Here is a 14,715-nt window from a genome sequence, read left to right on the forward strand (position 1 = left end):
TGGCAGCATTAGCCTGGTGTTGATGGAGTCCAAGGAGCACTGAACTGGGAGTCAGAACAGTTCTATCTTAACCTATTTTAGCCACTACAAGGACAGATGTTATCTTCTCTATCCACAACATATGATATAGAAATTATAACCCGTATTTGAGGGATAAGGAATTTGGTCTTCCAAAAAATTCAATTATTTTTCTCAGATTACACAGATAATATTCCTTAAACTTTATACACAGTATCAAATACAATCATTTATTTTAAGATAAATTTGTACTTTTGATAAAACTTTACATATCCCCTTCATCCTTGCACAGTTCTTATTTGGACCTAAACACTGAACTTGTTTTTTACTACCATTAAGTGTCATCTCATTAGGTTCACTCTGCTACTCCAGACTATGGACATTTGGGGGGTCTTAATTACATTTGCAACATGATTCCATTGCTGCAACTCAGTATTATCTCTAGATCTGATGAGTGTCCTATTTATCTGCTCCTCAATCATTGGGCAAACCCCTGTGATAGGCAGCTCCTTTCCAGTTAGAGAGGTGGCTGGTTTATCCAGGTATTACTTCACTCATTTGTCAAATGCATGTGGAAATTAACCAAATTAATTGTTTTAATTTGGCAAATGTAGGAGAGAGCCTGAGCTTTGGGTTCCAGCAGCCTGGGATTCAAATATTAGCCCCACTGATTACCAGATACATGATTTTGAGAATGATACTTGTCTTTATAAGTAAATTTGGATAACAATATTAACAAGACTAAGTTATGGGTAGTAAATGTTCAGCCTCATTCATCAAGCATCAAAGAAAGAAATTTTCTGACAGACCAGTTCTTTTTAACTAGTTGCCACCCAGGTCTTATTGATCAATGTTTCCTGGTACTGACAAATCTTTGTTTTGATAAACTTTCTTGGTCTCTTTCCCAGAACCAATGGTATGCTTAAATTGGTTTTTAGAATCCACTTTTCTTCCCTGCTTTAATACCTGAATGATATTTGCCAGAAACATCTCTTCTTGGTTTGAGGTAATAGTTTAGTGGTCTTGTATATTTTCTGAGCATCTTTGATGCAAGTTCACTTGATTCTGGAGACTTTAACTAGTTTGGGGAAGTTCTTAATCTCACCTCACATACCTAGGAAATGTATCCTTTTTGATATGTTTCTCTGTCCCTCTTCCTTCTGAGGTCAGTCTCCTTGGCAAAGAACACTAGTGCTAAGGGTAGTTCTGGTTCTTTATGCCTACTCCTATTATATCATAACCACATGTTGTAGGCTTTTCTGTGACAAACCAGCAGATGTAGGTTTCCACTTTTGACAGTCTCCATATAAAGGCAGGTTTTTGCTCCCATAGTCATCTGGTTATATTCTCTTTTGCTCCATCTTCTGTACAGGGTCACTTTAAATTTGGGCTCATGGGAGAGATTTTGCAAAGGGAAATTAATTTGTTTGGGAACTTCACTGTTCTCTTTGTCAGGATAATTTTCAGTTATCCACTTTTTAATCTTTTTTGAGAGATTTGTAACCCTCTTGGATTATCTTTCCTTCCAGAGTCTTTTGTTTTTCCTAGAAGGAATAGTACCCCCTTTTTCTTCCCCTCTGAAGTTTTTTTAATCTACTGTTCTAAGTTCAAGAATTCATATACAACTATAATCATTTTTTATGAATGGGCCACCATCTTTGCATTGATATTCCTGAGAGAACAATTTAAGACTTTCATTTATTTGATAATATTACTGAGTATTCAATCATTTTTTTTTGTGTGTGTTGGAGTAAGTAATATCTCAAATACTCTGAGTCTAAGATTCTCTATTCTGGATCTTTGCTTCTAAATCTCTTGCATTTTTCTTCAAAGGGCATTTAATAAATATCTCTCACAGACTCACTGTGGGCTAAACCCTCTGGTCTTTCTGGATCTTGCCAAGAGGATGTTTGTCTTAACTTCAGCACATAGAATGATCTGCATTAATTCTGAGTGAGCTATATGTAGGAAATCCGTTTTGAAAGGGCCGCCCGCAGGAGCATTTCCAAATAAAATCATATGAGGACAGGAGTAAGGATAAACTGTTGTCCATTTTTGTGAAATCCAATCTTATTTTTCCTCCTTTTATTTGTTTGTTCTGTGTGCCAAATGGGTGAGAATCAGAAGGCAGAATGCCAGGTAACATCTTTTCACCTTTTTTTTTTTTTAAATGTGTGTGTATATGTGTGACTGGAGATGGGTTGATGGAATGTTCCTAGCTTGCCCCTCCTTTTATGCTTTTCTCTTTCAGGTCAAAGCTTGGGATGTGGGCATCTCAAGTTTGGTGCGTAACTGCAGCAGAGATGAGCAGTTTGGGTAGCAAACAACTATTTGAAAAACCTTATGATTTATCCATACTGGACACTTTTTTTGTGTCTGGTGGTATATTTTTCACATTAGCTGTTTCTTAGGATTAGCAAACCAGTGCAAATCTTGTTTCATCCCTCCCTGGATATTTAATGTAGTGCCAAGCAAAGCACAGATTAACATATGCTTACTCAGGATTAAGGATGATTTTTTTTTAACTCTTCTGATAGGCAGTAAAATAGAATCCACATAGTTCAGTAGATTCAGTGGATGGGCTGTTTTCATTAGTGCCAACAACTAACCCTAAACCTTTAGTCCCAGGTTCCACAGGCTTTGGGTTATACTTCATGGAACTCAAATGGCAAGTAGCAGTAAAATCTTTCTCCATGTTCTTAATTTGCCTCAATCACTACAGCACTGCATATGATTGCTCCATGGCAAAGAAGAGGAAAGCTGCAGAGCAGGCTTTGGGCGTCCCAGTCAACAAGAGAAAATCCCTGCTAATGAAGCCCCGACACTACAGCCCAAACCTGGACTGCAGAGAAGAATGTGATGACAGGACTGAGGTGGAAGAGGAAGATGGCCTCCCAGAAGCCAGCGATCGCACTGCCACAGGTAGCAAGCGGGAATAGCCCAGACTTTATCTCCTCCCTGGCACCAAAGCCTGTCTTAACTGGTGTAGAACATATAGTCTGTTTGACTATAGAAGCAAGTTCCCATTTGAAAGCAAAACCAAACATTTATTTCACTCAGCATCCATTTACTGAGAGCTGATTTTTTTATCAGGAGAGTCTAAATATAAGTCATAGAGAGTTCTGGCCTGAGTCCATTTTCAAAAGCACAGAATTGGAGTGTGCCTCTTTTTGAGGAAAATAAAACCTACTAAGCCTTAAAGAGTACCTTGACTCCTTAATAGGACAGATGTCTATCCCTGAAAGAACCCTTGAAAATAAAAGGACATATTTAAGCTTAAGGTATCTAAGATATGACATATATAAAGTATTTACTTTTTTGTTTTATAAACATACAGAATATTATTTGCCCCCCCCAAATATAATAGGTATTAACAACACAGACTAATGCAGGTGACTTGTGACCTTAATCTTTTCACCATTTTTAAGATAAATACTTACAACAATGGACTTAGCAGAAGGGACCTAAAGTTGACAGCCTAGATCCTTCAGTAGGAAAATGATGTGTTATAGAAAATGTATCAGTGTGCCCATTAGTTCTGAAATAATTTTCAGTTACCTTTAGGCACACATTATATTTCATGAATTCAATTCTTCACTTACTCACGAAATGCTGTTTGCATGCTAAGTGACATATAGTTACTATTTTGAAATTTTAGGATGTGTTTCTCCCCAGTTCACAGTTACTCCTATTAGGTTCATGGTAGTCACAGTGCCTCCAGGAGTTGAACCAGCACCAACCACTTTGTGCTTGAGGCTGAAATTGAAGGACATGCAAAATATATCAAAAATTTATGAAAAAAATAAATGGAAATCAAAAGCTTGAGTGATTAGAAAATGAAATGAGGTGTACATATAGTCTATGAAATACATTTTTTCTGAATGTGACTTTTTAAGGAATCAAAACATACTAAATATGATGTTATTTGAAGAGAAGTATGTATTATACAAACCAAAAGCAAAGGGCTCTTAGATCATAAATATCAATTATAGACAGAATTACAGTAATAGTGAGAGGGATTAGTGGAAAAGATGTTAAAAGCATACTGACCAACTGAATACAAATGTCAGGCACAACCATTAGATCTTCAGTAATCTTGGCTTGCAAGTAGTTTGAGATTCTGTAGTGAAAACAAAGTTGTATGCTGATTTGACAATATTTAAGCAAATGTCCTGGCTTCTCCATATTTAGCATATGGCTTAAAGCCTCGTCACTCATCTGTAAATTATAATCATCCTTGACTCATTTTGTTTCTTTGAGCTGGTCAGTTTTTTGTTGATTTATGAAAATTGTAGGTTGAATCTAGTATTAGGGAAGGTCCTTGAATCGATGTGGTTAGGCTTAAGGTATAACTCATCTAGTTGACATTAATTCACCGAGTACTTTTTTAAATGGGCATCTTTTACACCAACCCTTTCTTATAAGTGCCATGAGGACAAGGACTCTATCTGCCCACTGATTTCCTGCCTTTTATGTTAGTTGTGTGATCATCATAGATGCTTAATATCCACCAAGAAAATATTCTGTCAAAATATACTCAGTCATTCAGATGTATAAATTCATGTTACCATTAAAAAAAAAATGTACTCAGTCAAACATTCAGTTATAAGCACTGATGGACATCTATTTGTAGGTTCACAAATGTTATCTATTTTTATATTTAGCACTGGAAGCACTACTAATAATGAATATGCTGACATTATAGTAGTAGTGGCCATTATTTTTGAATTCTTAATATATTCCAGGTGCATAAATTATATCACTTAATCCACCCAACAATGACATGAGATATGCATGATTATGGTCCCAAATTTGCAGATGAGATCATTGAAGACCAAAGAGATTTAATGCTTAAGGTAATGCAGCTTGTAGGTGTTGAAAAGAAGATAATTAGGACACAATTGAAGGATAAGCAAAATAATTATTTCCCAGCTAACTGTGCTCCATAATCCAATCCTCCCGTGCTCTGACTACCTTCCAAAAGTAGATAGAGCAGTGTTATATAACATCCAATCACAAAGTCACATTTCCAGAAATGACAGGTCACAGATGCTCCTATCCCCAGTTGAAAGACTAAGCTGTCTTCAGTCCTCTGAGCAAGTTACCCACCCCCCCACCCCCCCTCACCGCCCAGAAAGAAAGAGAGCTGAGTTAGTGCCTAACTCATAATGGGGGATTTTCACCTGTCGTCTCATTTACTCTGGGTACCCCGAGGTCTTTACCTTGCAGGCGTGTGCCCAGTTATGCCTTCAGCAAGTGGTCCAGATGATGAAGGGGACAGTGCTTAGGAATGCTAAGGTCCTGAGCTTGAATCCATTTAATGGCAAACGATATCTCATACCCTCAACTGGCTGTCTTTCCAAGAGCGGCAGGTAGGTATTAATGGTGATAGAAGGGAATGTGGACAAAACCGTACAGATACACCTTCTTCACTGGGGCAAACAGAAGACGAGTTTGCAAAGTACTACCAAGAGGTAGGACAACTACCAGGAGGTTTCCCAATGCAGACAAGGAAAAAAAGGGTAACCTAGAAGTGAGATTAGCCACATGTGTAGAGTCCCTCCTCAGTTTCTAAACTCACATTCATGACTTAGGGAAATCTATCACAATGGTAGGAGCTCTAGGAGCTGAGATGATCGTTTTAACAAATCTTATCTTTCAACAAAATGCAAATAAGGGATAAACCACTCTGATTTTAGAACTTTGAAAGATAAGTTCATTTTTCTAGGGCTTTTATTCCCAGCGAGATTTACATATTCAAGAGATCTGGAAAACTAATTTATCTATACAAGTAACTTTGATAGTTCCAGAAACAGAACTAAAATCCAATTATAATAAAATCCAGTTGTATTAAAGGAGTCAAACTCCAAATTTGTGATTTTCAGAGGAATTTTTAAAGTTGTTTTGGGACAGAACCGCTGACGCATAATGTGAGTATCATTAGCAAATGCTTTCTAGGATTATCAGACCCCTTGGAGTAGAAATTTGGTTTCAAGCAAATAAACAAATGTGAACTTTTTCATATCAGGCAAAAACATTTATTTATTTATTTTTTACTCCATGTCACAGAAGTTGTCTTCCAGCTCCGGCCCCTCCTCCTGCCCCACACTTCGAAATCCTTTCAGGAGGAGAAAGGGGTGTGCTAGCTAAACATCCAACTCTCTGACTGCACCCCCCCCAGCCCCGGGGAGTGTGCCCGAGGAATTTTCTGTCCTACACTTTTTTACTGAGAAAGCCAAGGCGTGGTTTCTTGTTAATTTTTGTCTTGTTATTGCTGTTGATTCATTTTTACATATTTTATTTATAATTTAGGAGTCACCGTTTTTTGATTGAAAGTCAGCTGACAATTGTATTTTAGTATCTTCCTATAAATTTACCCTTGAAAGTACCCAAACTTGGGAAAATAATGGACTATTAGTATTCTGAACAGTGTCTCCTAAGGGTTGCTTAAGATGTAAACATCAGTTGAGACATATGACCTTCCTGGGCTATGGGATTTGGGGTAGCTTGTTGCAGAGGGATGGCCCTGTGTCAGCCCCCCACCCCCACCTCCACCGCTACTGGCTAGCTGTGTGATCTTGAGCAAACCCCTAGCCCCTTAGAAAATCATTTCCCTTCTGTAAAATGGAGCAGAAACTCCCTTTCTTGTCATTACTGTAAAGATTAAATGCAATAAAGAACTGAACACCATGCCAGGAACATAACAGTTTATTGTCCTAGGATGTCACTGGGATCATCCTCATTTAAAAGATGAGGATCCAGGATTCAGGAAACACAAGCCTGCCCCAAGTTTACACAGGCAGGTGGTGCTGGGCCAGCAGTTCGGCCCCAGTCTCTGGACCTCAAACCCATTGAGGTTTCCCCTCCACATTGTGCACTGTGCATTGAAGCTCCAGTTTCTGAAGGCAGTTGATGAGCAGTTCTATAGCATGCGTGGCCCGGGTGGTAAACTGGCCGAGCCTCCTTGACACTGTGGACTGTACCCTCTCTCAGGGATCAGTTTCACCACTTATTCTAAACAGAACACAAGCCCCACCTCATTTATGTGGAGAGTCTCATGTATCCCCTGCCGTTACCATCCTCTGAACTTGTATCTGGGGAAGGGAGAAGACAGATGTCATTTACTGAACACCTGTTGTGTGGCACCCGCTTTGTGTGGGCTCCCGTGTCAATTCCACAGTGTGCCTCACTGTGTGAATGAGGACACAGGGTTCAGAAAGGTCAAGGATGCCTTTGGGGTTTGCAAGGACTTGAGCACACAAGCCCAGAATCAAAACGAGGTTACTTGTTTCAATGACCAAGGTACAAAATGAATCTCCAGGCCACCCATGAAAATAAAAACACACTAGTGTAAACACGTAGGCAGCCCATTACAAAGCTAAGAGAAACAAAAACCTCGTCACAGATCTGTCAGGTTCAAAAGCTAACTCGACTTTTTTTTTTTCTTCTAATGACAGTGAAAGCCAGAGAGGGGTGGGTATATGGAAAGTTGGTTTGCAGATTTGCGGAACATCCCTGGAAACTGTCGTGTGCGATGCACGTAGGCACCTCTATCGGCAGGACTCCTCTCTTTCTGAAGAATAATTAATAAATATTTTCTTTTAGCATATAACAAACAGTTGAACCAAACAATTATGTAAACTGGAAATGACCCAAAATGCTAGCAGTTGGCAGCAGCACAGTGAAACGCATTGTCGTGCACATGTGCGTTTTTGTCACTCCCGCCTCTCTGGTGATCTGCACTTAATAGGAATATTTTAAACTATGTAGCTAAGCAACAGAGGTAATTGTTGCTTTCTAGAGCTTTTGTTAGCACTCTAACACAGCCCAAATATGCATAATTAGGTATAATGTCTATAAATCATTATTGTACACATGTGGGTAGTTAAGTGGAGTGAGAGAACAGTTCAATGAATTGAGCATATTCACTGAAAATGCTTTTTATTTGTTTTCTGTAGTTCATAATACTTTAAAATTATTATAACCCTTTACACTTTCTCCTAATAGCCAACCGTGATATTGAGAAAAACTTCATTTGCATTTTAGACTATGTTTAATATATTATTTAAACCTGGAATTCCTCTGATATGAATTCCGAAGGGAATAGACCATCCTATCACATATGATGTGCTTGTTTATCCAGCCTCTTTTCTAGGAAGTAAAATGTTAAATTTTTCAGTTTATGTTGAATAGATCCCAACAAAAGACTGCACCCTATAATCAGCATTATTTAAAGGGGCTAGTGTTGTGACTAAATTCTTCCCTTCATCCAAAAATGCTTTTAGTTACTATGGCAATATTTACTTGATCCTGGCAGCCCAGTGTTGATTTAGGGAGATAATTGCCAGAAAGGAAGATGATGGAGATGTATTTTTGAGTGTCCTTGTCAGAGACAATGTTTATAAAAAATTAAATGAGACCAAAAAAGGCACATTGTCTCCTGCACAGACACCCTCTCCTGCAGCCATCACACAGGATGGCTGTCCTTTTCTTCCCTCCAAAGATGTTTATTAACACACTTGGTGTCTTTCACAGTCTTTAAGGGGGCTTATTATTTTGTGTTGCCCATCCCCCACTTTGCCTTCAGAGACGCAGAAACGGTCCTGCTTCTTTTTTTTTCTTCTTCTTCCTTCTTCTTCTTCTTCTTCTTCTTTTTTTTTTTGTCTTAGTGAATATAAGGGGACCATTCCTGGGTTGTCTGGCGCTTTACACAGCCGCATGTATGCTGGGTGTCATGCTCCCCAGACCACTGTGCTTGCTAAACCAGGGCTGCTGGGTCACTAGCAGATCTGCACCCTGAATTGCACCCTTTATTGGTGTGTTTCCATTGGGACAGGCTTGAGTAGGCTATCATTATGTATATACTATATATATACACACACACACACACACACACACATACACACACCCACATACGTGTGTATATATATATGCGTACACACATACATATGACTGTAGACACACACATACTGTCACTGCAGCTGGGCCACTCCAAGAGGGAAGGGGATAATCCTGACAACCAGACTGGGACAGAACCAGTGGACTGTCCTGGACAGACTGGCACGTGGAGACCTGTTCTTAGTCCCTAGGCTCTTTGACTGTTAAGACTCCAGTCGGCCCGCTTCTGAAAACAATTAGTTAATGTTCTACATACTCCAACCATCTCCACCTCTCGTCTCATTGCCTTCTTACACAAATGCATGCAAGAAATGTGCCACTATTTTACACATTTGATCATGCTGGAGAGCCTGGGTGGCTCAGTCGGTTAAGCTTCCAACTTTCTGATATCAGCTCAGGTCATGATCTCAGGGACGTGAGATCGAGCCCTGTGGCAGGCCCTGTGCTCAGCCTCTCCCTGCTGGAGATTCTCTCCGTCTGCTCTCAATCTCTCTCTCTTTCAGTCCCTCTTTCTCTCTCTCTCTCTCTCTCTCTCTCTCTCTCTCAAATAAATAAATAAATAAATAATCCTTTTTAAAAAAGATATTTGATGATGCTAATTCTCCCATTTACTTGTATTTCCATTGGCATGGAATTTCTGTGTGACAGTTCTGAAAGTCAACAGGAAGCCTTGAAAGCTTTAGAACTCTTTTAGTTATCATCTGTATGTGGATGTATTTTATCTTTTAGCTAACATTCCATAAAATCTGGAAGTATGTTTGAGAAACTGTGGAGGTAGTGAACATAAACCAAATAATATATTACAAGTTAAAAAAAAAAAGATAGCAGGAAGGGAAAAATGAAGGGAAATCGGAAGAGGAGACGAACCATGAGAGACCATGGACTCTGAGCAACAAACTGAGGGTTCTAGAGGGGAGGGCGTGGGGGGATGGTTAACCTGGTGATGGGTATTAAAGAGGGCACATACTGAATGGAGCACTGGGTGTTATACGCAAACAGTGAATCATGGAACACTACATCACTACATCAAAAAAAAAAAAAGCTTTGAAAATACATTGCCATGCTAGCAGAGAAATCTGATGAATGTTTCCTTTATAATGCATAGTATTATGCATATTTGATTTCCTTCTGGTTGGCTAAGATTTGCAAATGTAAGAGGTACAGTTACAACAATTTCACATTCAGCACTCCGTTATTGTTAAGTATCTATTTCAGTATCCTGGAAATAATTAGCTCTTAATATGCTGAAAATTCTACTAGCTCACTTCTTTAAATGCAATTCTCAGAATATTAAGGTCTGTTTTGTTTTGCTTCATATTCATTCATATATATTTTTCTCTTCAGTGTTTAGAAAATTGATAGAGCCCACATATTCGCATATTGTACTTATTGTGTAAATATATATAAATCCATCTATCATCTACATATTGCTGCAATTTTCTTAAAATATCTTTTGCTGTTGTTTTTTAAATATTGGCTTTCTTTTTCCATAGAAGAAATCGTGAGAAAACCTATGGATGAGAACCTTCATTCGACTGCACAAGAAAACTCCGATGGGAAGGAAGACAGATATGGCTGCTATCAAGAGCTCGTGGTCAAATCTTTAGTGCACTTGGGAAAATTTGAAAAAAATGTTTCTGTTCAGACCATAAGTGAGAATTTAAATGACAGTGGCATCCAGTCTCTAAAAGCAGAGAGTGATGAAGCTGATGAGTGCTTTATGATTCATTCTGATGATGGAAAAGAAAAAATCGATGATTCCCAGCTTCAGTTCTGCTCCTCAGATGACAGTGAAAGTAACTCTGAAAGTGTGGAGAATGGTTGGGACAGTAGCTCCAACTTCTCAGAAGAAACCAAACCACACAGGGTCCCAAAGTATATTTTAGTGGATAATAGAAAAGACCTATTGGAAGTTCCTGAAATAAAAACTGAAGGTGACAAGTTTATCTCTTGTGAAAACATGTGTGATTCTGAAACAGAAAGGAGAGACCCACAGACTGCTCACATGGAACCAGGGGACAGCAAAGCCCAGCCCTCATTTGCTGGGATGGAGGAAGAAGATAATGCGTGTCTGGAAGGCATGACAGAAGAGTCTGCTGACCGGGAGAAGGCGAAGGGGAACTTGAGTTTGCTGGAGCAGGCAATTGCTCTCCAGGCTGAGCGAGGTTGTGTTTTCCACAACACCTACAAAGAGTTGGACAGGTTTCTACTGGAGCACCTTGCTGGGGAAAGGAGGCAAACCAAAGTTATTGACATGGGTGGAAGACAAATCTTTAACAATAAACGTAAGACACATTTTTTTTTTGCATTTATTTTAGGAATAAAATTTCTTTGAGTGTTGGAAGAAAAATTAGTAAGATTTGATTACCACTTCCAGATAGCTTTTGACAACTTGATGAAATTTAAAAAACCAATTCATATTATAAAATAAACTATTTCTTTTTTTTCTCTCTCTCTCTGCTCTCTAGGTTGTTCTCAGATCAAGCTTGGTCAGTTTTGCAATGTTTTTACACACAAAAAAAGAATCATTGCCTCTTTTTCTCTTAATTTGACAGCTTTTAAAAAATATATAGTACTTGTACAGTGCTATATTGGACATGTTAGAGGTACATTAGTACTTTTTGGATTTTAAATCATTTTATTATAATGAAATCAATTCCATAAATTTAAGTTTTCTTTCCCACTTTCTTTCTGGGATCATCTGACTCCTTTGGAGCTTCAAAATTATGTCGAGCTACTGGCAAGTCAGGCAGGATAAAACTGGATGTTAATGCCTTTATAAGCCGATGCTTTTATCAGTTCTCTAACTCAGGGCCACAAATGTCTAGTCCAAACATGAATGAGAAGAATAAATGTGCTTGGAGGAGGCCTTAAAACTGTTCCTCAACTTTAGGGAAATTGTGTCCCATCCCCCATAATGCTACTCCACCCCCCACGCTGAGTCTTACACCATATGGGCCTAGTGATAATTCCCAAATGGTGGTTCTCAAGTGCCTAGAAGGCTTGTTTAAGGTGGGTATTTCCAGGATCCTATCAGACTTACTGCTCCAGAACTTGCATTTTTTTAAGCGCGTTTTTCAGATGATTCCTGCGTACCTTAAAGTCTAAGAACCATAGAATTAGAAATATCTTAAAGAAAATCAAGATCATGGCCCCAGGGGGCTTACAAGAATAATATGTTAGTTATGGTTTGGATGATCTGCTTGCTGAGATTTATGCAGAAATGAACTGTATATTTTGTCATGTTGGGTCTATTTTAGTACTCACCTACAATCTTGTCAATTATTGTCTTGCAGCTCAGAGCTGAGAAAACAAAACAAAGAATAAAATGTCATGTAGTGAGGAGCAAGATAATAATACTATGCAAACACACTGCCAGGGTTGGGACCGAGACAGAATATCAATGAGCAGTGTATGGTTTGGGACAGGACCCACTATGAACTCTGTGCACACTACTAATATGCAACTTGCTAAACTTGCCTGTGTGTATGTTTGTTATTTTTTTTTTTTATGGACTACAAAACCAAAAAAAAAAAAATAGATAAAATTTACTTCAAATCCCAAAACATCATAATTTGTCATCTACTATATTTCATTCATTCTAAGATACACAGTTTTCCCATTTTAACATCTCTGAAATCAGAAGAGTGTGTCATAATTTAGTTTTCAATAATTTTTTTCTTTCTTTGCTAACACACAAAATGATGTTCCATGTTACAATTGGTGATACCTTCCAGCCAGTGAAATTCAGTGTTTGGAGAAACTTTAATTATTTGTGCCATAGCTTAAAATATTTAACAATCCTTTGGTCATTTTTATAGAACTTAAAAATTTTTGTTTTCAAAAACCAACAAGGCAGTAGAATCTGTGTTTGTAAACATGGGTGATATAAGATTTAGAGAGTTATGAATGAGTCTGGCTGACTCAACAGTATATCCTATTGGGTGAGGGCTGGTCCTGCCTTTTCGTATTCAAAGTCTATGCAAGAAGATCCAGACTAGACTAGTATGAAACAGGCAAAAAGAGGTAAAGCCCATAATGCATGGGAATTATAGGCTTTGTCTAGAGGATACTTGCAAAGTCCAAATTAGGTATTCGCCTTCCTGTTCCTTGTCCCGGATGTGGGAGACAATGGCTTCTTTCTCTGGTGTGCATTCCATGCTCCTAGGTCAATACTTGTACTGACTGACAATTCACGCTCTCCACAATACCATCCTAATTTCCCGTATACCTCGAGTATGCGACCCTTCTGTTAAAGGAGAGAGCACTACATTTTAAAATATCGTTTTACCCAAGGCTTCAGATGAGTCAGCAATTCTTAAAAAAAAAAAAATGACTATCTTGTTGCTACTAAGCATTTAGTGAGACTTTATGTCAAAGCGCATGTGGAGTCACCATAGAACTTATTGTACAGCCTAAGACACTTTTCAGAGCCAAGGGGAGTGCTCTGAACAACCGCAGGATAATATCAGGTGTGAATAAGACAGTCCCGGGCATATGGGCGTGTAAGGTCACCAGAAGATAAGGTCACTCTCATTATGCAGCATTCAGCAAAGAAAATAAAAGGAGAGGAAGAGCCAGGCCTGAGAGTCACCTGAGAGCTCAAGCTCTGGCTTCTTATCATGCAAACAGGTTCTGCCCCACAGAGCATTTCATGGCATCTGTCTCGCCCAGCAGAGGAAGCTTGCAGTCTGTCAGAGGACCACACCTGGTCAGGTGCCAGCCCTGCCTTATCTCCCACACCCTCTCTGGCTTCCTATAGACAAATAATGTGGCAAGGAGGGGAAATGCGCGGCGCCAAACCTTTCAATGTGGTTTAGAAATGTGGCCTCACCTGGACCAGGTCCAAGGGAGGAAGGGCATCAAAATCCACCTTGCTTCTCCTCGTTTCTAATTCCCTCTCGTACACAGTGTCAACCCCCCTAATGTCACTTGAATCAAACTTCAAAGATTTTCAACTTTCCGTCTACAGATATTATAGGCCTGAAACAACTTCAAATTTGGCAACATTTTTGGATTAAGTAAAATATATAGCCATAAAATCATAGAACATGTCAAAACTCTTAATATGCCTCTTTGTTTCTTGCAAAAGACAGAGAACAGTCCCAATACCAGGGCATTTAAGTCCTGTCTCTCATGAAACATAAATGTCTGCTACTCAAGGTATCCCTGTCTTTGGGCTGTTCATTTCTCTCTTTCGATTTCCAGTTTTCTCTCTGCTGAACTTCCCTCCCAGGCAGTGTGTGCCTAACTTGAAGGATCCTTGGCTCCTCCCCCTGTACTGAAAGCATGCCCCCAAATAATTGCATTACATACAACCTGCTGTGCCCATCTGCCCAGGACCATTTATCATCCAACAACTGGGGTGGTGTGGTATCACAGAGGCACGTCTGCTCATCGCAATATTCCACCCTGGAGATGTCTGTCGCAACCCGTGACATTTCTCTGCTCTCGGTACCACGCTTGGAGCAGGAGCATATGGGCCCTCCACATCCTCACATGGCAGGACTCTGCCCCCTAGTCCACCACCGGCAGCTTTCCTAAGGCAGGATCACACAGATTATTTATTTTCGCTCTCAGCATCAAGTGGATTCATTATTCCTGATACTTCGTGTTCTGAGAAGCCTGCGGCCAGCCTCCAGTCCACACTGGTCCTTTCTCTGAGGCCCCCGTGCCCGTTGTGATGCTGGTTCCGGCAATGCTGAGTGACAAGCTTGCCCCAGTGATTGGTACATCATTCCAGGCACAGGTTAGGGGGCTGATCTGGGCTCCAACTAGGCATTTCTGTTTTAAGTTTAT

At 39.4% G+C, this 14,715-nt stretch overlaps 1 protein-coding gene across 5 annotated transcripts in view; it reads left to right on the forward strand.

Moving 5' to 3' along the window:
• Positions 1 to 2,750: 2,750 nt before the first annotated feature.
• Positions 2,751 to 14,715, forward strand: part of ST18 (ST18 C2H2C-type zinc finger transcription factor) — a 67,155-nt gene continuing 55,190 nt past the window's right edge. For 2 of the 5 annotated variants that reach the window (XM_088023143.1, XM_088023145.1), the window contains exons 1-2: positions 2,751 to 2,940; positions 10,410 to 11,201. In XM_088023143.1, the coding sequence (XP_087879269.1) occupies positions 2,760 to 2,940; positions 10,410 to 11,201 (973 nt within the window). In that variant the 5' untranslated portion in view covers positions 2,751 to 2,759. The remainder of the gene's footprint in view (positions 2,941 to 10,409; positions 11,202 to 14,715) is intronic. The other 3 variants (XM_028119003.2, XM_088023144.1, XM_088023146.1) reach the window with 3 other exon arrangements.

The sequence above is a fragment of the Eumetopias jubatus genome, unplaced genomic scaffold (assembly GCF_037043125.1).
Source record: "Eumetopias jubatus isolate StellerSeaLion01/CBP00866 unplaced genomic scaffold, mEumJub1_p1.0 scaffold_4, whole genome shotgun sequence".
In the NCBI taxonomy this organism is placed as follows: domain Eukaryota; kingdom Metazoa; phylum Chordata; class Mammalia; order Carnivora; family Otariidae; genus Eumetopias; species Eumetopias jubatus.